Source organism: Lissotriton vulgaris, chromosome 5, assembly GCF_964263255.1.
Source record: "Lissotriton vulgaris chromosome 5, aLisVul1.2, whole genome shotgun sequence".
Classification (NCBI taxonomy): domain Eukaryota; kingdom Metazoa; phylum Chordata; class Amphibia; order Caudata; family Salamandridae; genus Lissotriton; species Lissotriton vulgaris.
Genome location: NC_141693.1, coordinates 1,275,498,241 through 1,275,524,672, shown reverse-complemented (window position 1 = coordinate 1,275,524,672; position 26,432 = coordinate 1,275,498,241). Strand labels below are relative to the sequence as shown.

General features: G+C 42.7%; 1 protein-coding gene across 1 annotated transcript in view; it reads left to right on the top strand.

Annotated features, from left to right (window-relative positions):
- ARL8A (ARF like GTPase 8A) overlaps window positions 1–26,432 on the top strand; it is a 213,574-nt gene that overhangs the window by 122,900 nt on the left and 64,242 nt on the right. The window contains exon 3 of the mRNA XM_086923124.1: window positions 8,875–8,948. Within this exon, the coding sequence (XP_086779250.1) occupies window positions 8,875–8,948 (74 nt within the window). The remainder of the gene's footprint in view (window positions 1–8,874; window positions 8,949–26,432) is intronic.

The following is a 26,432-nucleotide window of genomic DNA, read 5'->3' as shown; positions in this document are numbered from 1 at the left end:
AGTCTCCTAGGGCTCCAGCTCATCAGTGTAATGACCGATGGAATAAACGACCATTCTGGCCCTGGACACTTCCTTATGATTAAGGCTGGATTGATTAGCAAAACAGTTCATAGTTAATAATTGCTTTGAAATTGTGTTCTCACTGTTGTAAACTCATAATTTAAATTCATCGTACAAACTTTGAGGATTTGGACTACATCATTTTGTTCATTGTCATACCCTTAGGCTGTGCAAGGGAAGCAGTGCACAGAAGGAGCACAACAAGGAATGTCCCATCTCATTTACACATAATATATATTTTTCCCGTAGGGCTAATAATAGTACTATTTCAAAAGAGAAAATACATATGAAGCAGCTCACAATGAAAACTAAAATTCCCCTATTCTTGTAAAATAATTACTTAGATCACTAATATTAAAACAGCTACATGCATGCTTTAAACAGCAACACCCTGCAATACAATCTAAGATTCCATCTCCTCATCAACAAATTGGTAATACAGAATTGCATTTTTATGTCTGAATAATTTCCAGAGACTTTTAGAGCATTCGAACATAATCATAATAGAACAAATCAAGATAAATCTAAAAAATTAAAAGAAAATGAATACATTTATTTATGTTCCCCATGGACTGCGAATCACAAACCTGACATCACACATTCTTTGACCCAATGACAGTACAGGCTTGAGCCTCCCTCCCGCCAAGAACAACCTCCTTTCCTCTTGCTGAGAGTCTAAGGTAAGAGCAAGCATGACAGTAAAGATGTAAGTAAAGCTCTGCTGGTGCCTTCATGGCTGCTGTTCAGAGGGAGAAAGCAGTGCCAGAGCCAAGGGTGTCCTAGAGCAAGTCAGCCTAGAGGTTGCTACATCTGACTCAGAGATTACCATCCATGATATTCATTATGGGCCTTATGTATCATCAAACCAATTTGCATTTCCAAAATAGCGAATTTTAAGGAATCGCTATTTTGGAAATGCAAAATGGTATGTATGAACAAAATCGCTTTTATATAGCGATTCCTTACCATTCCTAATTTGCGATTAGCAAATTGCTAATCGCAAATTACTCATTCATTTCTATGGGCCAGGAGGCCCATAGGAATGAAGGGGCAAATTGCGATTAGCAATTAGCTAATCGCAAATTAGGAATTTTTTCAAGGGTGCAGGGGTGTCTCAAGAACACCCTGCTGCACCCCTGAAAAAGACATTTGGGGGCATATGGCGCACATACATGCCCTAAGGGCATGTATGGGCGTCATATGGCACCTTTGGTTTGTTTGAAAAAAACATTATTAAAAGAACTCGCAACTTACCACCAACTAGAAGTTGGTGGTAATTTGCGATTCCTTAATGGCATTTATTGCATTTTTTTTCTTTGATACATTGCATTCAAGGAATCGCAAAATTTGCGATTCCTTAAGTGCAATCGCAAAATAAGGAATAGCAAATTTTGCGATTCCTTATTTTGATGCAAAAGTGTTTGATACATACCATTTAGGTATTTAGCATTCGCAAAGGCCGAAATTCGGCCTTTGCGAATGCTAAAAAGCTTGATACATATGGCCCTTAGTGACTTCTCGTAAAACTGTAAGGCCGCTTTAGGATCCTCTTAAAAGGCATATGACCTGCATCTGGTTGGAAACTGTTTTATTGGTAACAGTAATAAGTAAGCTCTGCACAGCTTTAATGTAAGTTTTCCAATTTTGTCAATTTAGAATTGTATAGTTACTCAAGAGAGTGCAGAATCTTTCCATTCCAGGGGTGTAATGCAGGATCCTGTAGCTTCTCAAGTGCAGGGGGATCACCAACCCTTAATGGGGTTCCACAATCTTCACGGGCACCATACAGTCCGAGTCAATATCTGTGAGATATGGGAGGCTCAGGGTCCCCTCATTACATTCTGCAGTGGGCTTCATAATTTCGTGTCTCACGCTATCCCTTTCTCCCTATCACCTGGCAGAGAGCAGTGCAACTCCAATTGCTTTTACTGCAAGTGATTAACTTTCACTGGTGGTATTAGAATTCAAGTACTTTATCGTAGCAATGCATTTCCTGGGAAGCAGATCCCCTGCAAGCTTAAAATGCTCCTTCATCAATTTGCTGACTGAGCAAATAAAATGCCTAGCCTCTTGGTTAGCGTCCGTGCTCCGGCACTATGAGATTGAACGAGACGTGAGATATAGACATACCTATGCATAGCTTTCCACCTATCAATGCCACTGTCACCAAAACATGTGTGAAACTATAGGTTAATACGCTATATATTCCTATCAACCCAGTACTAATTATTTCTATGTTCCTATGCTAAACTCACTTTTAAAGAATAATATTAACATTGATGTCTTGCTTCCAAACCAGGCTGAGGACCCATAAATTATCTCAGCAGACTACTGATTATGAAGTAAGGCCTTCAGAAAAATTTAGAAGTGATTGTATAATCTTCATGACAAAGATGAAGTGTCTAGAAATCATGGTAAACTTGGCGTCCAGTATTAAATATCCATTAAGAGAGTCAAGATTTCTGTCTTAATGTGAGAAAATGATTAATTATCCTCAATGTTATCATTATGAGACAGACTGCCTGGTGAGAGATTCAAGTATTGCTAGAGTACACAAAGAAATACATTCTTTATTAATTAATATTCTGCTCTGGGAAGTTAGCTCAGACTTCTGCAGACCATCATCCTTGACTGAGGTAAGTGTTAATTTAAAGTTAAAAGTACAGTAGCGTGACACATTTAACCTTGACACTCGCAAAACAATCCTTGGGTGTTGCATTCCCATAGACATTAAAGGAGCACCACCAATAAGCCTGCCCCGCATACATCATCTTAGCTAAAGAAGTTCCATTGAGAAATCCAATAGTGGATGACCTGCACATTTCTAACGTTGTCCAGCAATTAGTCGTTGGAAGAAATTAACATCAATGGCATGACACAGTTTGGCCTTCCTCCCTATGAGGCCCCTCTAAGCCAGCAGCTAAAGTTAACATTTAGGGGTTCCGCTTGCTAACGACCTCTCCCTGTGTTGTCTTTTTTCTTCCAGTGGATTACACCAGCTGGGGAAGATCCTTTTACACTTCAGACCTTTCATACTAAAGTCATCAATTTATTTTCTATCTCGTTCAGAATATTGTAAAAAAAAAACATAGTATTTTATTCTATTTGTTTTTCTAAAGTGAAAAAAACACTGTTTGGTAGCCTTAATGCACTTTGATCTGAGACAAGGGTTAGGTAGTCCACCGACTGGTATAATAGTTAACTACAAGGACCAAACTCCCTGTGTGATGGACAAACAAATACAATCCAAGGAAGCTTTCAGAGTGATATTATTTAGTTTTTCATAACATATTTGAAACAAACAATGATTCAAAATATGGGATCACAGGTGTCTGTGACCACTGAAGGGTTGCTGCCTTTTTTTAAATGGAATTAATGCAGAAGAAAATTGTGATGTTTAGTACTGGTTTTTACAATTTAAGTGAACGGCAGCTTACATTATTCTATATAAATGCTATAGCCATGTATTTCATCATAGCTGTACCAGTACCAATGATGAGTTTATTTTTGGCGTACACCCATGCATCATCTATTTCTAAAATAGTGAGAGTACCAGCAGCAGTTCCTCCCTAGTCTTTCTTTTCTGTGGTTCACCCGTGTGGGTTCTTGCTGGTAGTAGCCATTACGGTAAGGAGTAATGAGATCCAGCCTTTCACCATCATTCTAGTAGCACTGCCCACTCTCTGAGTAGCGGTGCCATTTAGAGGTAATTGGGGAAGGCAACTGCTATCCCATAATGTTGCACACCCAGTGGACTGCTTTTTAAACTGTATAACTTTATGAACAGGGTGCCTCAGCCCCAGTTTCCACCAACATGCATCAGTGTGCCCCTTTGCCAGAAAAAAAATGCTTTTCCCAGTGCATGAAAACAGTTGCAGAGAGGAACAGGGAGCACAAAAACATGGAGTGTCGGTTCCCCTTTGACTCATCTTCACTAGCGAGTGCCCCTCCATTCTTTGATGAGTGACCAGAAGACCTCCACGAGGATGGGAGCAGTTGCAATTCATTTGAGCCCATTGTGTGGTTGAGTGACTGGATACCCCTGTGCAGATATTAACAACACAGAGACCCTTACTCTGTTTAGGGCAGTCTGTCACTGCGGATCCCTATTCTTAGAAATGTCTCACACATCAGAGAAGCATATGTTGATCTTCCCTTTTATGCCCTTGAGTACCTTATCTAGTATACTTGTGGCACGGGTGTCTGGGTATTCATAAAAAGGTCTGCATTGGTACACATTCGCCATACGTTGGTTTGCATCTGAGCATCATAGGGTTTTGATGGACTTTTCAGTGCTATTATGCACCTCGTTTATCATCCCGATGGCAGGTCAGGACCGCATAGACTGTGAAGTGTCCCTACTTCCATACTCACTCTCGAAACATTGACAGTATACAGTCTCCACCTTTAATCTTGCCTATTCAGCCAATTATTAAATTTGTGCAGTTTCAATATTTTATCGTGATGCTTTTTTGTAATAAGTAACAGATCAGACGATATTGCTAAAAGTTTTATGCTTGTATATGCATGCTGTTAGGTCCGGCTTTAGGGCAGTGCCACCGTTGCCTCTGCACTGGCGCTGACATGTGGAGGGTGCACTGACCTCAGGGGGAAGTAAGTAAGCAAGCAATAACTTATGATTGGAGAGATGAGGGGCACTTTTGCCTGGTGGTAGTGAGAGAATCCGAGTAGGCGATCATTGGCTGTGGGGGCGCCAAAAATGACTGTTGCAGCGGGCACAACCAGCGCTAAAGCTGACCCTGCATGCTGTAACTGAACATGCATGCCTCACACCCAGCACGTGTCTAAAGCCAAAATCAGAGAGCACGTTCACCTAAAAATCATGACTGCCTGTCCTCAGGAGAAGATGACTTCAACTATCTTGATAAGTTGTGCATAGGGCTCGCTTTGCCAGGAAGCAACCTTCATGGACTTGTCTCTAAATTCTCCTATCAACAAAATGCAAATGTATGCCATTGTTCCTACTAATATACATTATTCTTGAAAAACATTTTTTTTTAAATGCACATTCATTCATGAATAGGAAGGATTTCGTTTTCGTAAGTCTAAAACTGGCAAAAGTAAATTCTCGAATATGCAGTGTCGGAAATCAGGTCATGTTTCACATTATCTAACCTGATGCAAAATTGGCAAATGTATTAGAGTACAATCTAAACTTAGCTTCTAAGTATTTCAGATATTTTTAATATTCAACTCTAAAACAGTTATCTTCTACCCGATTGTTACGTTTAAAATTAAATGCAGAGTATTTGTAGAGCAATCGTCGCCAGTTACAAAATTGTAAGGTTCAAATAAAGCTCCGACTTAATACCATAAGAGAAAAGAACTCACTGACTCATTCGGGCTGGGAAAACTAAGAGCCAACCACGTGTGTGGTTCGTATTTTTGAGAATTTTCGAAAGGTTTCTACATATTGCTGATATTTTCATAAAAGTCCAAAATAGCCTCTGACAGATGATAAGAGAAGAAATGAAGAGATGTTATTTCATATATACATAATCGAATGTTACCCTCACCTTAATTATATAGCGAACCTTCTCTATCAACGCTTCCCAATCACAAATCTTAATGCTTGATTCATCATTAGTTATTACCGTGGGCACTGGAAAAATCAGGTATGGTAATAATACTTATGAACATTAATGCTGAGGTGGTTTTAGGACTTACAACATATGATCTGGCTGTAGGATGTCTCAGACGTAAAACAAGCCTTCAGGGGCGGCTCTAGGCTTATGGTGGCCCTGGGCAGGGAGCGTAGGTAGGGGGCCCTGGAAGAGGGGGTCCGTGTGGGGAGGAGCGTGGAGGCCAGTGAAGAGGGGGAGGGGAGTGGGGGGGTCAGGGTGTTTGAAAGTGGAACAGAGCAGGAGGCCGCCAAATCCCTGCCAGTGTCCCAGGGGCCTAGCTAGAGCTTGTGGCGCCCGGGGCTATCCTTCAGATTGCCGCCCCCTGGGGGTGGGGGGGGTGCTGGGGAAAATGGACGGCGAGCACCTGAAAGAGGTCCGAGAGACACGTAATATCGCTGCTAATAGTTACCCCGACATCAGGATCGAAAGACTAGGAAAAAAACATAACATTCGCAGTGGAATGTATGTCATAAGTCACTGCATCAATGAAAATGTCTCATTAGCAATGTGAATACTAATCAGCTATGATATTAACCACCTGCGCTACCTCACACAAATGAAACCTGCCACTAAATGAAACTCCCATCTCTCTTTCCAGCAGGTAAATTAATCACCAGAATTGCTTGACACTGTGTGTTGCCCGAAAACTGCTCAATATATAAGGAACATTGTAGTACTTTTAACACCTCTGACTGTACTGTTACAAAACTGCGAAACAAAAGTTCCTTACTGTAGAGAAGAGTATTTTGAAGTGCAGGCCCGTTTAAAACACTGCCCCTGTTACTCTGCCTGTTTGTCCCTGTGTCCAAGGCCAGAGCCTGCAACCCACTCCCTCTACTCATAACAGAGAAAGCACTTCTCTTCGGTGCCGTGTCCTCCTTTCCCTAACATCACCCCCAGAGTGACACGCATCTTTTTCTTTTCAGAAGGCCCTTTCAAAAACAGTGTACAAACCACATAGAAAACTTACTTGTAGTTTCCCGTATCTCCCAAGAATCAGCACGCAGCACCACAAGGAGAGTTGAGAGTCAATGTCTTACTCTCACGACCTGCTCATCGTCCGAGTCCCAACCGACTCACTCAGTCAGAGTGACAAGTGCAGCAAGTCACTCCCTCATTCCCCGAGATTGGGAGTTGGTTTGGTTCCCGAACTTGCGTTGGCCTGTTGAGTCAGTCTCTGAAGCCACGCACACCACCACGTGCATGCGTGTTGCGTGCTAATTGACAGGAGCACAGCTTTCCAAGTGTGCCAGAGCGGGCTCTGGACGATAATGTTTGCAGGGCCGTCATTGTTAGTGCTTTCGCACGCTACCAGATTGACGGCCCTGGCACCCAAATATGAAGGTACACTTTTTTGTAGCCTCCGATGGTTCAAGAATGAAGTGTGCACACAATGGCCAATTAGACTCAGGCTGCACGTGCACGCTTCCTGTCCATTCACTGGCAGGCAATGGTGACATACTGTTGTGGTGCGTGCGCTGCAGGCAGCATTTTTTTGCTTTTTGCATGCAGGTGCTGCGCAGCGCTTGCACTTGAATCGGCGGCCGCGATGCACTGGACGATTGCGGCGCCCTTTATAATTTATTTGGGGACAGTGTCAGTCAGTGTCCCCAAATAAATTATAAAGGCCGCCGCAATCGGCCAGTGCATCGCGTCCGCCGCCCTCAAATTAGTGCCGCCTGGGGAGGACCGCCCCCCTAGCTACCCCGGTGCAGGGGCCACCACGCAAATATGTATCCATCCTCAGAGGATTATTATATTAAGGATATATATTGGCGTGGTGGCCCCTGGGGTTTGGTGGCCCTGTGCAGGTGCACAGATTGTAAATGCCTAAGGCCGCCCCTGAAGCCTTTCTCTTTCTACATAATAAATCACTGGTCCGATGCCCCTGGAAATTAAGGTGGCTAGAAGAAGGCATGCATAAAACAGGTATCTAACATCGAAAAACTTTTATGGATTCAGGGATTGTGGAGCGAAGAAATATTTATTTGGGTCTTTAAAAAACAAACAAGCTTTGAGGGTCTTCAAGGACTGGCATTTTTAATACCATTCATAGTACTTAGTAACTCAGTCTTAGAGAAGTTAGGTCGCATGTAAGCCAATGAACTTGTGTGGGGTACCTTTTGAACTATTTGGTAGGCATTGGCTTTAATAGATTCTAAACTTGCAGGATAAATGTCTCAAAATAAACTCCAGCTGAAGTGGTCTTTAAACAAAGGGCCTGATTTAGATCTTGGCGGATGGGTTACTCCTTCACAACGTCAATGGATATCCTGTCTACCGAAATATAGATCCCATAGTATATAATGGGATATATTTTGGCAGACGGGATATCTGTCACGAGGGTGATGAGCAACCTGTCCCCCAAGATCTAAATAAGGCCCAAAGTCTCTACCTATGCAGTTCAATTGGATCTATTCTATTTCTTTTTTACCAGTGAGATTTACAATGCACTTCGGAAGGGCTTCTCAGTGCACCTACAGCCCCCTTTACATTTATGCCTGTGTTGTGAGAGACCAGTAGGTTCATATAGGGGTGTTAATACTAATTTATCATGGACCTGTCATAATACCAGCTAAAACCTCTATGTGTAAACTGTGGCAGAGAATGAAAAATTGCCAGGAAAAGTACTCTGTGAATTACCATTTCCTGTGGTAATTCCTCATTACACTGGGGATCCTAAGTGTTCAAGCTGCAAACCTAGTTAATTCCGCACACCTGGAGTTTATGGGATACCTGGTATCAGGAAATCTGGGATTTATGAATTAAAATGCCCTGCTCTGGGACGCTTGCAATGACGTCCTTAATGCAAAATTATATAGTGTGTCCCCAAACTCTAGGATCACTCAGCTACTTTTGTGTAACAGGATTTTTTTCCTTGAATTATTAGTCACAAGGTGACATAGAGAAATTGGCCTTTATCGAAGCACTTTCATGTAATTTAAATGTGCATGTAAAAGGCAATGGGGTATATCAGCACAGACATTTTTAATGGAATCTCTCCTAATCATCCTAGCCTCTCATACTGACACTGAACAACCCATAGCCCATGAAACAGTAAGCCTAGAGCCAGAGCATGGCTTTAGCAAAGAAATAGAAACTGAGACAAGATTATGTGGACGCTTAGTTGAGTGATCTGCTTCTCATCTTTTTCCTCTTCCTTCCTCAGCTCTGGGACATTGGAGGTCAGCCACGCTTCCGCAGTATGTGGGAGAGGTACTGTCGAGGAGTCAGCGCTATTGTGTGAGTATGGCATCTTCTTTTACTTGTATGGTTCCTGTTTCTCAGTGACTTTGACAGGATAGTAGCAGACCACTGACTGTGATCCTCCTAGACTTGCTGTTGATCTCTTTCATAGATCATGGGATATTATTCAAAACAGTCAAGGCCAGGTTGGGGTGTGCCTTAATTTCTTACCTCATTGTGCCATTTCTAAAATCTGCTATAAACAGCAGATTAAATTGGTTGTACTGAGTTCACCTACCTTGAAAGGATGGAAGAATGTATACCTTTAAAGAAGCTGCTAAGCTCTCCTTCCTGCAAAGTCAGGTGGTGAGTGAAATGAAATTTCTTTTGAGGATTCGGCGGGATGGGCAAGAAGGATATCTAGGGCAGGGGGGCTGGCAGCCTAACATGCTCACCCTGTGCCACAGTAGGGTGTTGGGTGCAAGACGGGCTGCATTTGTACCTGCAGTCATTAACACTCAATTTTACTGGACAGCATTTCTGTCTTGTAAAATTGACCCTGTGTTCCTACAACCTGTCACCTTACCTGGGCGTAGGAACATTTTGGCAATTGTGGTCAGGCAGAGCGGGCTCCCTCAGTCTCCACCAATCTAGATGACCTGTATGTGGATCTAGGTAGCTGAACTGTTTAGGTCTGGCTTGGCAGTGATAACGCCAGATTCCACTATAAAAGTTTACTGAGAATCCTCGGTCGACTGGACCTTTATTACCTGCTGAGAAGTGTAAAGGGGAAAATCAATGCATTCATGACTATCTAACATGGACCAATTAAGTAAAACTTGGAATGGATCACTGAATCCGGATTTCAATTTAGGGGTTTATTACAAAGCCAACAATAACGGAACATACAAGCACTTCATGATGAGGTTGTAAAAATACATAGGCACTAATACAAAGTTCATCCTTCGAATCAGTCTAATCCGGTGTAGCATAAAAGGAATGAGCAACTCCAAAAATTACTAAACAGACAATAACCACCCCAACATCTAAACCCTTTTTGTCCCTTCAGTTCAAATTTCTGTTTAGCGCCGGGAAGCCCTTTTTGGGTATCTGTCGCGCTCTATAAACTAAATAAATAAATAAATTAGTCTTCATTAGTGGGTGTAAAAGAAATCCGTTAATCTATCCCTACACTATCACTAACGGGGCATCCCTACTTAACATTTCCCAGGCAAGATTCAAGAAAAGGTGTCAGCTCATGAAGACTTCCTAGAAAGTACACTCACATAAGGGTCAGTAGCCAAAATTACAGAGTTCGTTCTAAGTCTTCCTTCTAAGAATCGATCGCTTCCTTCTACCCTTCTAACGGCTCTCTTCTAACTCATCCCTTGGGGCACTGTCCCTAATACAAAATGCACAATTGATAGAACACGCCCCTGAAACACCTCCTCTGGGAAAGCACCTCTCGTAGGTAATTTTCCAACAAAACTTGTACTCGGTCCAACAACGGTTGGTGTGTCCTTGGGTCTCAGGCTTCTTCAGCAAGAATGAATATCGGCTCCCAATTATCAGCATTTCGGACTACTTTGTAACAGGTCTCCTCAATACCTAACTCCTAAAACAAAGGCGTTAACAAGAACGGTGTCCTTGCACCTGTAACAGGTTACTGAGAACAGAACAACCTTGCACACACATGAATTTCGCTGACTGTCTCCAAATGAGAGCTTTACCAGGGAAACATGCATTTCAGGCCTACATAAACCAGAAATACAAATAGGCCTTTCATAGCACGAAAGAGCAAATACTCCATCTCGGCCTTTGACATCAAATTAAACACGCATTTAGAAATGTTGTATCTGCAAGCACTACATTTCATCACATTTAAGGCACAATTAATCGCCTCTAAGTGTGCAGACTTTAATATGATGCATGTTTAAATCTAATGCATTAAGTTACACATGAGCTACTTTGTTAAGCATTTGCAATTATCATCGAGAATTATACGATTCTCTCTAAATGCCAATTTATGTTTCTAGAATGGCACGACTCATTCTAACACTTCATTTACCATTGATTATTACAACACAATTTACTAACTAAAATGAACACACATAAGAATATATGCAGGTATGGACTATTCGTGAATATATTGTACCCCTACAATTTCCAGAATTTCACTGCGCTCTATCAGCAGCATAGCTGTCCCCTAATCTCACATAATTACCAGCTAACATAACTTGAAAAAACACTACCAGGGAGAGGTGCTGACTTCGCCTATATATTGCTTCTGCAGCTGAATACAACATTTGATTGGGCAGAATGAGTATGTTTCTGCTGAAAGGGAGCTGATTGCACTCCTATTGGTTCATGAAAGATGTTCCCTCACCTAAGATGTCTGGTGCATTGAAGCATAATAACATGGTGGCCTACACAATAATGGAAACATCTCTCAACACCTTTTTCTTTTTCGTTTTATGTTTAAGCTTCCCTCACCACACAGGAGAGGATGTTGTAAATGTGTTCTGCTAGCTCAGTGGGTGGGTTTCGCCACCAGCGAAATGTCCCCATTGACATGTCCTCTATGCTGCTCCCATCCTGTTGCTGCTCCTCTGCCGGGCAGCCTTAGTGTGCTCAGCAGAAACAAGATGTATTGCATCAGTTGGTCTTAAACTAAACAGACACAAATGAAATAAACACTCACCCATGTTATCATCCCTCTCCGGATTTTGTACAAGTTCTTTGAGAGAATTCTTTGTTTTTATCAGGGCTCTAAGTGGGCTGCGTCCCTCTGCTTCTCAGACTCAGCAGGAATTAAAAGCAAACAGTTGCAATGCAATAGGTTTCGCATTTGCAAGAGTTTAAGCTATTGGCATTGTAAATGACAATGCCTTTTATTTCTCTGTGTTGATAATTAACACATAAATAAAAGGCATTGTCATTTACAATGCCAATAGCTCAAACTCTTATACATGCAAGACCTCTGCTGCTATTGTCCCGGGCTGCTCGGAAAGCAAAAGCATACATGGCTCGCTGAATGTAGCAGGAAAGCATGTCATGCCTGCAGTAGGTGAAACACATTCAAGAAAATACTGCTTACAGAGTAAATAAGACATGTCGTGTAACAACAGAAGTAAAAGGGCCAGTCCTCATGGGAGGTTACAAATGAAGACAAGGCAGTTCTAAGGAGGGACTAACAATCCGATTAATGAATCAGAAGCCAACATTTACAAAGGACAATGACCCAAGCCAATGAAAAGTATGGGCGGAGGGTGGGTGGAGCTTAAAGTCTATTCTCGAACACAACATGCCTCGCAGAGCAGCACATGCACTGCCCAGCTCGACCTAATGGCATTAAAATGGGTTCATCCATGAGCTTAATTTGTAAGGGCCATTCTCGGAAGGCCACTGCAGCCTGCACCACTCATTGCCCCTGCCAGCACTGCCAATGACAGTACCAACATAACAACTAACCATCGCACTCCTACAAGTATGACATTGCAGACTATTTCAGGCCACACAAAGCTTTAAGAATGGTGTGAGAGATTGGTATAATTCATTTCAATGCCTTTTGACTTAATAAACACAGCTTTTGTGCACATCTCAGACAGCGACACCATATGGTGGATGGTCACTAGAGCCAGTGCTGGCAATTAAGTGCTGGTGCTGAGCACCGGAAACCACTGGCTCAAAGTAAGCACTAATCAGGCCCTATGTTCATGTCATTAACTCTACAGGCAAAAATAATTAATGATTTCTTAACAAAGACTGTAAGAACCATTAAGATAATCCACGTCAGCGATGCAGTCCCTGTTTATATTTCACTTGCTTAAGCAATCTTGCATTCCCTAAGAGTGTTTGGCTTTTTCGGAATGCTAGGTTTTTTTTGGTGTCTTTTTTGGGCAGGTTATTTGACTTGTGTAGGGTGTACTGTGAACTGAGACACGTCTAGGTGCCTATGTGAGTTCAGATGGTGAATGGGTGCTTAGGACAGGACACAATTGAAATATCTGGAGCTGGGGCTGAGAGAAGTACCTGCCAGTCACAAAAGTGTTCAAAATACACTCTCACTCAATCCTTGACCTCCCTGCAGAGCAGAGCCAACAGAGCATAAGTCAACTGTGTCCTACGTAATTGAGATTTTAGTTGAAAGTGTGTGATGATGGGAGGCAGCTGCCCAAATATTGACAGGGCAAAAGAAAAAAATAAGATTGTGCTTACAGGTAAGTGGGTGTGTTTGCAGGGATATCGTGAAGTGAGGGAGATGGAAGCAAGAGAGAGTACAAGAAGCATTGGCAAAGCCAACAGGTCTCGCTTTTGCGAGAGATCTAATGACCCTGTGTATGACAATGTCTACACCCATGTGTTATGGAGTGGAGTGGATGTATGTGGTGTGCAGTGGAATTATGTAGGTTGGATTGGAATTTCTAGTTGTGGAATTGTGTGACGTGGAGTGGATTTGTGTAGTGGAATTATGTGGCATGATGTGCAGTGGAATTATGTGAATAGTAATTATGTGGTATTGAGTGTACTGCAATTATGTGGAATGGGATTATGTGTCATGGAGTGTAATTATGTGGAATGGGATTTTATGTTGTGAGTGGTATGTAGTGGAGTTTAATTATGTGATGTGCTTTTGAAATTTGTGGTATGATGTAGAATTCTCTGGTGTGGATTGGATGTAGGTGGTGTGTTGTGTGATTGTGTTGTTGTGTTTAAATATGTGTTTTGGAATGGCAAACACAGACCTGTATTGATCTACAAAAAAGTGGCAGGCTATCTCCACAACTTTTCTGTACTGGGGCATTACATTGGTCCGGTATAGCTGAGTTGGGAGATAAAAGCACACTGTGTAAAAGGGAAGGATGTCAGGAACCCCCCTAAAAGGAACATTATAGATTGCTTAAATAAACCTGTACCTTTATATGCAAGCTACATGAGAGGGACGAAAGCAAAGAACCCCAGAATGTGTTCCACCTGGGAACTCTCCAGCAGCTGGTGCCCTGGACAGAGTTGTGGGATAGATGGACAATTGTATGACTCTATGGAGGGGCTGGTACTAGAAGAATATCATCAGCACACTCTAGATTACATGGAGGGAAGACTTTCCCACATGGGCACACACTAGATTGGTATGAGTAGTAAGGCACTGCCACCAGTAAACTGTGGAGAAGCAGGAAGAAAGAGCCGTTATATCTATCAAACAACAGAATAACTGACAGATCTTAGCAATGAGCAATGCACAAATCAGGCTGGGCCTGTCACCCGGGGAAAATATTTATTAGGTCAGCAGTGCTGCGGAGGTTTGGTATGCAAGCTGAGAAGCCACAGTGAAAAGCGATGGGGGAGGGAAGGCATAAACGCGGGAAACAAGGTGGCAAATGAGAGAGGGCCGCAGAATAGATAGGAAGGAGAGTCAGAGGATTGAATGTAAAAGGAGAGATGGAAAACAACAGTAAGGAGGATTGACTTTGCAACTTCTTTGAAGTGTTATAACAGGTGTACTGCTACAGTTTTGAAAGTATAAATACAAACAAACAAAAGCGGGGGCAGAAAGAGGGCAATCTAATTCGATTTATGTAATGAAACAACCTTCACCTGTCTGTATTCACAGAGGAAATAAGCGTGCAGATTAAAAGATAGGTGTGCTGCCTCCCGAAGCTGCCGCCATGCCATGCAGAAATAAAGAAAGGGGTGCGGCCCCCCCAAAGCGGTCGCATGCCAAAAGATGAAGTGCGGCTGCCATGAAGCTGGCGCCATGGTGATCATCAGCTAAAAGTTAGAAGCGTGCAAAAAAATAGAAAGGGCGTAACCTCCCGAAGCGGATCATGCTGGAAGATGAAGCGGGACGTCCGTGAAGCAGCCGCTGCGCTGATTAATAGAAACACAAAAATACTTGTGTGAAGAGCGACATGGGAGGAGTTGGGAGTGAAGAAAGCTGCAATAAAATACAAGCAGCTATGGGCCCAAGCTGAACACACACACACCAAAACACGTGCAGGACCCTGTCAGCTAATGAGTGTAACAGCAACCCTCTCAATATGCAGAACTTTCTCATCTCTCGATGGATGGGGACCCCAGTATGTGCACTGTTTGCTAACAAACTTTAGGAGGTACTAGTGCAGAGCCAAACCATTCCCAATTGTGGGGTTGGGGTCCTGGGGTGAAGGAGTTATAATTTAGGGTACAGAACGGAAATATCGTTGCAAAAATATCGACTTACCTAAATATCGCTGCAAAAATATCTACAGGAAGAAATATCGATGACAAAAATATAGTCAGACCAGAATATCGACAGACAGGTAAGTAATATCGATAACATTAATATAGTTGTAATAAATATCGCTTACAAAAACATAGTTTACAATAATATCGTTTTTTAAATAATTATAAGTAATGTAGTGTTTTTAATGAGTATTTGTAGTCAAAGTAGTATTTTTAGTAGTATTTTATTAGTTAATAATGTATTTTATGTAGAATTTAGTATTAATAGTTCCGTAGCGGGTTGTGGGTTTATAGGGGAGTAGGGTGGGAAGTAATTTAAATATAATGAAATAATAGATTAATTAATGTTTTAAATGAATATAAATAGTGTAATAAATAATAGTTAATTAATTTCAATTAGTTAATTGATTAATAATTATGTAATTAATTATGTTAATTTTTTTATTAATTTTAAGTGTGTGTACTGGAATTGTTTAGTGAAAATGTAACTTAATTACATTTTAATTGATTAATTATTTAATTAATGATTAAAAAAAAAATATATATTTTATAAATGACTAAATACATTTAGTAATTTTTACCCCTACGCTATCCAACCCTTTCCCTACTGTTGCACCCTCTGGAGTGGGAATAGTAATTTTTACCCCTACGCTATCTAACGCTTTCCCTACTGTAGCACCCCCTGGAGTGGGAATAGTCATTTTTACTCCTACGCTATCCAACGCTTTCCCTACTGTTGCACCCCCTGGAGTGGGAATAGTAATTTTTACCCCTACGCTATCCAACACTTTCCCTACTGTTGCACCCTCTGGAGTGGGAATAGTAATTTTTACCCCTATGCTATCCAACGCTTTCCCTACTGTTGCACCCCCTGGAGTGGGAATAGTAATTTTTACCCCTACGCTATCCAACGCTTTCCCTACTGTTGCACCCTCTGGAGTGGGAATAGTAATTTTTACTCCTACGCTATCAAATGTTTTAACTAATAATATATTGTATATTTTAATTATATGTATATATTATTGTTGTTATATAAAGTAATGTGTTAAATATATGTATATGTCCACATTTATTAAGTTTATAATGAAAAAGTGTAGTTAATTTGTTTTAAATAGTTAAAAAATAAAAGTAATGTAATGTATTTTGTTAATAGTACTTATATTTATTTATTATTTAATGTAATTTTAATTAATTTAAAAAGTCGATGTTTTTTACATCTATATTAATTACAACGATATTTTGGAGTCGATATTTATGTACTTACCTGTTTAAGTATAGGGTGTCGATATTTTTGTAAACGATATTTTTACAACTATATTTATGTCAGCTATATTTTGTAATCGATATTCTAACACCCTACCATAATTTAGCATTCTCTCCATTTCATGGGTCCTGGGTGCATATTCTGCTTTCAGGCCTGGCACGTATCACGCATCATCCGTGACTCTAACACATTTAATGCCATAGTACTGACTCTCAGCTGCCTGTACCCAGTGCTGAGTAACTGGCCACGACAGGCTGCTAGCGTGCGCACCTGTCACACCTGCGCCGGCTCTGCTGCTCCCGGGAGACGTTGCAGCCCGGGCACTGCCACCAGTGCACTGCTGCTACAATCAGGGGCGGATTGGCAAGGCGGGTATTCAGGAATGGGCCGAAGGGCCGGTGCTTCAGTGCCCTCTGTGGGCTGTTTTTTTCTCCCCTGTCCCAGTCCACAGAGAGTGGACTAGGAAAGGGGAGAAAAAAAAACGGCCCACGGAGGGCACGAGACAGACAGAGAAAATGAAAGCAGCCTCGCAGTGCGGCCAGACAGCGATTGTCAGCTGTGGCCTCTTTTTCACCCCTGCCCTGCCAAGCAATCAAGCTGAGGCTGGGCTGGGGAGGGGTGATTGTTTGCAAGAATCGGCCCCCCTGGGGGCCAGGTGTTTCTCAGGCCTTTGAGCCATTTTCACCTCGGCCCCCCTGCGGCCCATGCAGCCCAGAAACGGTGTTATTCTTAGCACCTCGCCCACAGCCCTTCACATTCAGGGCATAGTGGACGAGGAAGAATGGGACTTGCTGTGGGGGCCAGGTGATGTTTGGAATTTTGTTATTTTATTTATTTATTATATTCAATTTTATATAGCGCGGACTTTACCCGAAGGTGTCAGAGCGCTTCACACAAGGAACAGCAATAATACATGAGGAGAAAAATTACAAGTGGACAAATTACAAAAACAAACGTTACGTTACATGAATCAAAAGTGACAATAGTGAGCAACCAAAATACATGAGGTAGCAATCGGTACATTACAGGAGGAAAAAGTGATGTGTGCAGGTTACAAAAGCGTACAAAGTACAAGTAGAGGTATAATACTGCAATAAATGGCAGACACTCCAGCACAAGAACAAACGTTACATAGGCAATGGTGGCACTTGTGCAAGTATCTAAAGCAAACAAAAGTGAGAGGTAGCATACAGTGTGATACCAGAGAAAAGTGACGTGTGCAAGTTACAAAAGGGTACCATACAAGTCAAGTCAAGTCAAGTCAAAAATTTGTATTGCGCGCTACATACCCAGAGGGTCTCAAGGCGCTTGCAGAGGGGTGGGGAATTACTTGTCAAATATCCACGTTTTAAGTTGATTTCTGAATGCTAGGTGGTTCTGAGTAAGGCGAAGGTAAGTGGGAAGTGAGTTCCAGGTTTTAGCTGCCAGGTAGGAAAAGGATCTACCTCCCATGGTGGTTTTGTTGATGCGAGGTACAGTGGCAAGGGCTTGGTTGGATGATCGTAGCTGGCGTGAGGGGGTGTAGAAGGACAGTCGTGTGTTGAGGCATTCGGGTCCGGTTTCGTAGAGTGCTTTGTGTGCGTGGGTTAGGAGCCGGAAAGTGATCCTCTTATTGACGGGGAGCCAGTGGAGGTTTTTCAGGTGACCAGAGATATGTTCTTTACGCGGGATGTCTAATATGAGCCTGGCTGAAGCGTTCTGGATTCGTTGGAGTTTTTTCTGGAGTTTAACAGGTACAAGGGTAATACTACAGTAAATGGTAAACACTCAAACTGCCAGAACACACTGGGAAGGCACTTCCCATGCACCAGCTTCACCTCAGCCTCCCCCCTGGCTACCTGGCTACCTTGGATGACCCAGAAAGCTGTGTTTTGTGCTCCCCTGCCAGGACATTTTCCCGAGGCCTGGAGGGCTGATTAATTTACTAATTGCAGGGGCCTTACCTCTGTTCATGTGCTCCTGAGCTGAAGGTCTGGGGAGGGCTAAGTAGGTTAGTAATAGCAGGGGCTTTGCTGCTTTTCAGGTGCTCCTGTGCTGGAGGGCTGGAATAATTTTGTGACAGAAAGGGGCCTTGCTATTTTCTTTAGTTGCTCAGCATGTAGGCCATTTGCACCTTTGCCCTGTGTCCTGTGCAAGAACAGTATCCTCCCACTTTCATTCCTTGTCTGTGCAAATAGTGTTTCATGAAAGGGCACGCCCCTTGAATGTGGGCCACGCCCCTTAAATATGGGCCACGCCTCTTGAATGTGGGCCACTTTTTTCGTCAGTGCCCGGGCCGAATTGTGATCCCAATCCGACCCTGGCTACAATGTATCTTAATAGCCTGCTGGAAAATTCCCGGGCGCGGCTGAGTCACTCACTGACGACTGCAGCCACGCCTGACTTCACCCGGCCGAGGTGCGCAAGACCGTCGCAGCCAACTGCAAATGTGAGGCATGTGCGTGACCTCTACAGACCACCGACTTACTACAGAAAACTTCAGACTCCGTTGAGCCTGTTATCTTTTACCAGTCATATGTGAATGTAGCACGCTCGAAATAACTCTCTGAAAGAGCCAGGGCCGACACTGACTCCGTGACACACACCTCTAGGCAGGCTGGCCCTGCAGCCCGCGGCAGAGTTTAAGTGGTTTTTGGGAGCGCGCCGTCTGGCGTACATTGGTAACCCATGACCGGACTAAGCTGCCGCTGTAGAATGGTGGTGCGGCCTCAGCAGGCTGCCTGGCTGCCCTGCACGGCGGCCATGAATCAATGTCGCGAGAGTTACCAGGGTGTCCTGCACCATGGCGCTGCCCGGACACCGGACAGTGCCGGGGTGAGACCAGAGTGTCACACACTGTTCCCCCGAACTGCCTACGAGGCTCGTTCAATATGCAGCTGTAAGTAGTACGATGATCATCATGACTCTAATCAGTGCGGTGTGCAGAGACTCTGTCCCGCTTGTTTACTTTGCAGTAGGGAGCGTGCAGCCCTTTGCCGTGTGTCTGTTTGTCCATTGCACAGTAGCTCCCTGTGTAATTGGCTCTTTCCCTCTGCTTATGCTCCCTGTGTCCAGTCTTGTCACGTCACTCTTTTACTGCTTGCACTTTAGAACACAAGAGCGGCAAAAGATGCACCAGCGCGGAGCAGTGGCTGTCACCATCCACAAGAAGAAATTAGTATAAGTGAGTGACCTGCAGTGGTCGCTGACAGAGGATGGCCACAGCTATTGGTTTATACAAGTTTAATCCAGGTTTAAACCACGACAGGCTGGGTTGACTGATAATACCTTAAATATGAATTTTACACTTAGGAGAGCAGAGCCGGTCTGTTTAACCCCCCGCATTCCTTTTGATAACACCATTGCAAAGCAAGCTTTGCTACGAGTGCCTCCCAAGCCATCCTACATCGAATGTAATCTAATTCAATGAGCTTCATTTCTTACTGGCGCTCTGCAAGGCACAGTTCCTGTCAGTAACAATTGTTGGAGTTCTAGTCTCGGCATCCCCTCAATATCCTGTGATTCTGGGCAAATCCTTTAATCTCGCTGGGCCGAAAAAAAAAAGTGGCATCTGTAATGTAGCTGATGGTGCTCATGCAAACTGCACCAATACTGAGTTTGTGCTATATAAAAAAAAAAATCTGAGTTTCAGGCACTATGACCCTTTAAATCAACAAATCTAAATCGGCAGAGGGCAAGTGAACAACAAAGATTCAGTCCTACCATGTTATTTTTTTTCCTGGTCCATGTGTGATGTGGTGCTCAAGTCTTATTTTTTTCTTTAAATTCTGGGACTTGTAGTCTTGCTCACTCCAATATAAAATAGGAATAAAAGTCGCAGAATTCAAAGAAAACCCTAGATTGGAATAGATGGAACTGGGAATCATGGATGCTATGAAGATTCTATCACATTGTTTGAAATCACTTTTATTGCTGGTATTTGTACAGCACTTTCTACCATTGTCATGGCACCATAGCTCTATTTCCATCTGTGCAGAACTAAAGAGAACATTGTTTAATAATGTGTGTTGCGATTTGGTTCATTGCGGTTATTAGGCATTTCATTCACTCTTTATTCATAATAGGAATTTGTGTAGTAGAAATGTGCAGAGGTTTTCACAGGCACATACCATGGTCGCATGAACTCTGGTGCCACACGGTGAATGATTCATAATAATTACCCATATGTTGATCCTGAGCACATATACCATGTGGTTGTCTTTGCCATGATAAACTCAAAGTGTCACAAATTTGGCTACAGAATGTCACTCCTGTGTACACACTGAAACTATGGAAATGCCACACATAAGCAAAGTGAAAACTTAGCAGCTCTATAATCTTCTTCACCACGGCTTCCTAATATAATTTACTTTTAGGAGCATGCCATTCAGCCTTACGTTACAGTTGAGACCTCTCCATTGCACAGTGAGTCACTGTCTGCAGTACAATCAGGTTACAAGGGGATCTGGAGCTTTGCAGCCCTTTTGCAGCCCTTTTTAGATCTTAGAGATCTCGTTGCTCGAACAGGTGTTATTTTTGATATTTTTGTTTCCCTTGTCTTCGGTTCTTGATTTTGCTGCGAGAAAGTGTCACTCATAGTCGTTGAAATGTCACTTATAATTACGCTGAAATTATGAAAATATCACACATAGCAATCTGAAACCTTGGCAGCTATGAGCTTTTAACCTTGAAATCTCCAAGCAGAACAGAGCAACAGCCCTTCGTGGGATAGAGAGGTGAACCACCCCCTATAGGTCCTCTGTTGCAGCTCTTGTGTCTGTTGATAGTGCAGGTATGTGTTACATCTTCCAAGAGGGTGGGGATTGTGCCCTCACTGCGAGGCTTTGCTTGCATTGCTGGCACTTCCCAAACTCAAGCCCGGTACTGCTACCAGGTCATGAATCAGACTGAGGGATGAAAAAGTAAGGCTTGTAAGGAAAAAGATTTGTGCAAAATGGAGAGCGAGACAGAGGGGGGTGAGGAGAAAATATGGAAGAGGAAGAAATGGTGGAGGGGGGAGGAAAGAAAAGAATACGTGTGTGGGAGAGGGCAGACAGCCAATCAGATAATGAGGGTGACAAGCAGAGCAAGTGCCTGATAGAGTGAGACTATAGTGGTATTGAAAGATTATCATGGGCCCTAATGTTAGGATAGAAAAAGGATTCTTCCTTTTGCCTGTTGAACAATGAGAAACAATTAAAACAGCAGTGTAGGGCCCTACTTTCTCTTTCAGACAGAGAATGAGAAAGTAAGATTGAAAGAGAAACAGCTTGGAAAGCTTTTTTTTTTTTGAAATGCTGGAGTAAGAGGAGAGCGAAATGGGGGAAGATGTGATTAGGAAGAAAGAAAGAAGAGTAGGAAGAGAGCAAGACACATAGATAGAAGGATGTGACAAAGTGAAGAGAGGTTCCAAGTGATGGATGGGAGGGGCAAACCAGAGAAACGGTGATAGGGCAAAAAGGTGCAGTACCCACTCTCAGATGCGCATACCAGCACTGCCAGCCATGATGAATGACAAACTTGCAAAGTTTTTTTTATTTTCCTTAAAAAAAAACAAAGTGGGGTTTTGTGTTGGAAATAAAAAAAACAATGCCCCCACCACCGTGCCTTGAAATTTTTCTCCAATGGCAAGGAGGGAATTTGACAGTTTCCACTGCCTGACGATGGATTTAGGCCCAGATCTCTATACTGGGGTGAATGCATGACATTGTTCTGAATTCTGTCCATCAATTGTTCTTTTTGCATTTGTCACCCGGAATGGGACAGGTATGCCCAGACGTTTGCCCCATGCTCTCCATGCCACAGGATTCCAGCTATCCTGGCTGATGAGGGGTTAAACCCCAATCCTGTCCTAGGATGCTTGTTTCGAGTCCAGGGAGGACCTGGCCTGGCAATTTGGGTGGGACTGTTCCCATTGGGCGCAGGGTCAAGACTGATTTGCATATGGCTGGGTTCATATTGGAATGGCATGTTGAGCATAAAAACGATGGATTTAGGCCCAGATCTCTGTACTGGGGTGAATGTATGACATTGTTCTGCATTCTGTCCATCAATTGTTCTTTTGTGGAAGTGAAAACTGGCCATATGTTCACCCACTCTAAATCGGTGGGCGGAGACGTGGCTGAAGCTCAGACAGCGCTTACTTTGTCACATGAGACTGGTATCTAATTGACACTGGGTCCGCCTTACTGGGCTCTCATAGGTCTCACTTGTTTGGACTGATATGAATTTCTTTATAAGTTCATCAAGTCACCTCTGAAAGTCTACACTAGACATTGCAGAAAACTCAGATAGCCTCTGAGGCGCACAAGCGCCATGGGTGCATTGTGACAGTCATGTCTCAGTGCAGGGTGAGTGGCATGCAGGGTAGGTGAGCAGTGTGTTTATTCAAATGCTGGGAAGGAGTGTGTATGAGCATACAGTGGGTTGTGCCTGTATGTGTACAGAGTAAATGGAGTGTTTGTGAGTGCAGATTGAGTGACATGACTGCAGATTAAGTAAGTAGTGAGCCTGTGTGGGTGCAAGTGAGGGCTCTGACCATATGAGAACAGCATTAAGGGAATCCTTGGGTGAATGCAATGAGAGTGGACTGTGTAAGTGCAGGGTGAGCAATGTTCTTGTGTGAGTGCATGGTGGGTAAGCAGTGTGCCTGAGATAGTGGAGAGATGGGGGATTCTGTATGAGTATAGAGTGAGAGTATTGCTATGTGAGTGCAGTGTTTGTGTGAGTGCAAGCAGCCACAGCCCGTGGAGGGAGTTTCGGTGGGGAAGAAAGGCGGGGCAGGGGAGGGGCAGGGTGGGGGGTGCTAAAAACTGGAGTATGGGTAATGCAATACACGGTGCGCTACGAAATTCGTTTTATTTATTAAATTGTTTACTTACCTTCAATTATCCATACTCCAGTTTTTAGCACCCCACACCTTGCCCCTCTCCCGCCCCTCCTCTCCGCCCCAGCGAACTCCCTCCACGGGTCGTGGCTGAGTGCAAGGTGAGTGGAGTTTGTGAGTGTAGGATGGGTGGGGATTTTCTGTGTGTCTGTTTGTGTGAACATAGAATGTGATGTACCTTATTAAGGAAGCGTGAAAGGTGTTCCTTCATGTGGGCAAGGTGAGTGGAGTGCCTGGGTGCATGTTTTCAGTGTGTATTATAAGCGACTCAAGATGAGTGGAGTGACAGGTTTTAGTGCAGGGCAGGAAGGATGTCAGTGTGAGTGAAGGGGGGAGTGTCTGAACATGCATAGAGTAAGGTGCACCAATGTGACTGAATGGTGAGCGGTGTGCCTTTGTGAGTGCAGTTTGAGCAGTGTTCCAGAATGCTAGTTTCAGTGTGTATTACTGTGCGGGGTCAGGGGGTCTGCCTCTAAGGATATAAAGTCAGTGGTGCCTGAGAGTGTGCAGGGCAAATAGCATGCGTGTGTGAAAACAGTTATCTGTCCTTGTAACTATAAAGTGTGTTGTGCCTGCTTAAGAGCAGGGTGAGAGGAATGCTTGTGTGAGTGAAGGGTGTAGAACATTAAAGTCAGATATGTTGCCAATGCTTGTTTTAAGACGATTCTATCAGAGACTTTCGTGTGCTTCGGTTCTAAACACTAATGCACTTCTACCCTCTAGTGGTTACTTTGAAAAGCAGCCCTTCATAGATTGTAGATGAGATCTTTCTTTCCATTGTTTTTTTTTGGTAAATTTATTTTGGATTTTCTTTTCTTGAAAAATTCATAACTCCTAATCCCCATTTCTGATTTTTGTCATGTTAGTGTTGTTTTAATATTTAAATTCACTTAATATAAACTATTTTTTTAAGGAATGGTATCTATATAACTTGTAACTTTAGCGTTGTTTTAGTGCTGCTAAAATACATGCAGGAATGAGGGAAGGTTGTTTCCTTCATTCAAAGCTTTCAATGATAATTCTAAGATTGCTAATTGAAATCTCCTTAGTAGTTCTTGCCTAGCAGACTACAGTAAATTGGCTGGTTGCGAAAGGCCTCCTGTGGACTATCCTAAAAGCTGAATTGTGCTTTGAGCCTGCGAATTGTTTAACATTTCTACGGTTTATTGATTCTCTCATTTGCTTCTTATTCAATGGCTTGTTTCCTGATTCTGTGAGTGCCCCTCTTTTGAAGCATAGCTTTTTTTTTTACCGTCCTTTTGATTGCTGACTTGTATGCTTTCACTCTTCACTTTTTAGGAACTTTTTTTTTATCATTTAGTGCTCTGTGAGAGTGCATGTGTTGTCCTGCTGTCTTTAGTGGGCTGCTTTCCCCCATCAAATACCCGCCTTTCATTCCCTGTTGCCTCCCGCTCAGCCACTGCCCCACCTGCTCTTTAGTGCTCCCTTGTCCATTGAATAATGAAATGCTTTCATTTTCTTTTCCTGACATTTTCAGTAGGATTGCTGTACAGTCAAAACCTTTGTTGCTTACTTGACTCCTGGCCCCTTGCCATTGCTTCTCCTACCCACTCAGCAGCCATGACTCCATTGATCCCCCAACCTGCCAGTCCTTTAAATCATTGTTTGTTTCAATTACATTTTTGAAGGACCTGGAGCTGTCATTTGCTGCCGAGTTGATCTGTAGTCCTAAAAGCTCTTTTGAGCAAAACTATTTTTTTTTTAATTTATAGATTCAAGTAATGTTCATCATTTTGGATCAGGAAATAAAAAAATCAAGGAAAAAAGTGACTGCATTGTGGAAAAAGAATTTCCATAATATCAATAGGGTCAAGTATGAAGAGCAGCAGAGTCCATGGTCTGTTCGATTTCAGGGTCTTTATTCAGTAACTCGAGTTAAGGGAGAGCTCCGTCACCTGAGGAGGATCGGAAGAATCTCTAACTTTATTCTCAGAACACAGTATATTTATACATAGAAATGGTGTACATTAAAATGGTAGAAGGTAAACACGTGCTTCTACTTGAATGAGTGATAGAGTGAACCCAGCTAAACTTCATAATGAAGGAGGGCAACAGCGTAGCCACTCTCCTGTGTGCAGTGTCCTTATGCAGAGAATTGGGAATCATTCATTTGCACACACCCCAGATCTCAGCTTACTTTATGGTTCTCTAAGTGACAACTGCAAAGTGGTAGGCATCACCCCTCCGCAGTAATGTACCTGCCACGATTGGCAATTACAAATACTTTATAATAGTGCATTTGCACATTACTTTAAAGTGCTTTGATTATTTTCTTCATTGGGAACATTTTTGTTCCTTTTCTAAAATCACTGTTCCCTACATTCCAACAAATTTGATGTGTTCTTTCCTTCCCACCCTCTATGAAGATTGACTGTTGTCCTTGACAGAAGTAAGTCTTCCAAAGTGTCGGTGGAGGGAATGTACCTTACAGATGTTGAAGAATGATTACTAACTCACCCATGTGTGGGTTTTCACCTACTTTGTAGGACATCCCCTCCCTAGAACACTCGCTCTCCACCGCAATGAGTAGATAAGCCCACATGTAATACAGCTTCATGCTGATATAATGTAACATGAGAAAATCATTTCTGCAAGTGTACTTTCAGTGAAAAAAAAATGGGAATTTGTAAAATAAATAAAATAAAAGCCATTGTACTCCTTACTTGCAGTTAGGTGTCCAAAATAATTTGCGAACAAATAAATAATGTATCAAGCCCCTCACACTTTCATCTATGTCTGAGTGTAAACTTAATTAAAAAATTCACAAAGAATTACAGGAGCATTAGCGGTACACTGCTTTAGGCATAGCGTAGCAGAAGTACTCACATGCATAAGTAGTTACATATGTGTATTTGTACATAGTGTACAATTCCAAGTGTGTGAATTGTTTCCAAAATTATGCTTGTATATGTAAGGAAAATGTTTTTACCCCTAGAAAAAAGCCCTTTCCCTGGGATCTTCCCAACTTTGGTATATTCCTTCCACATTCCTTCTGTGTCTATGGATTCACCCATGTCCTTGAAAGGAGCAAATCTCCAGATGAGCTCAGGCTGTGCGCGGACCTTTAAAATGTTGGAGAACATCAAAAATCTCTGGAATTGTTACTTTTTAAATGCCATAGGCTCTCATCCCGCCTTTCTGAGTAGGTTTCCTTCTACGTAATATTACT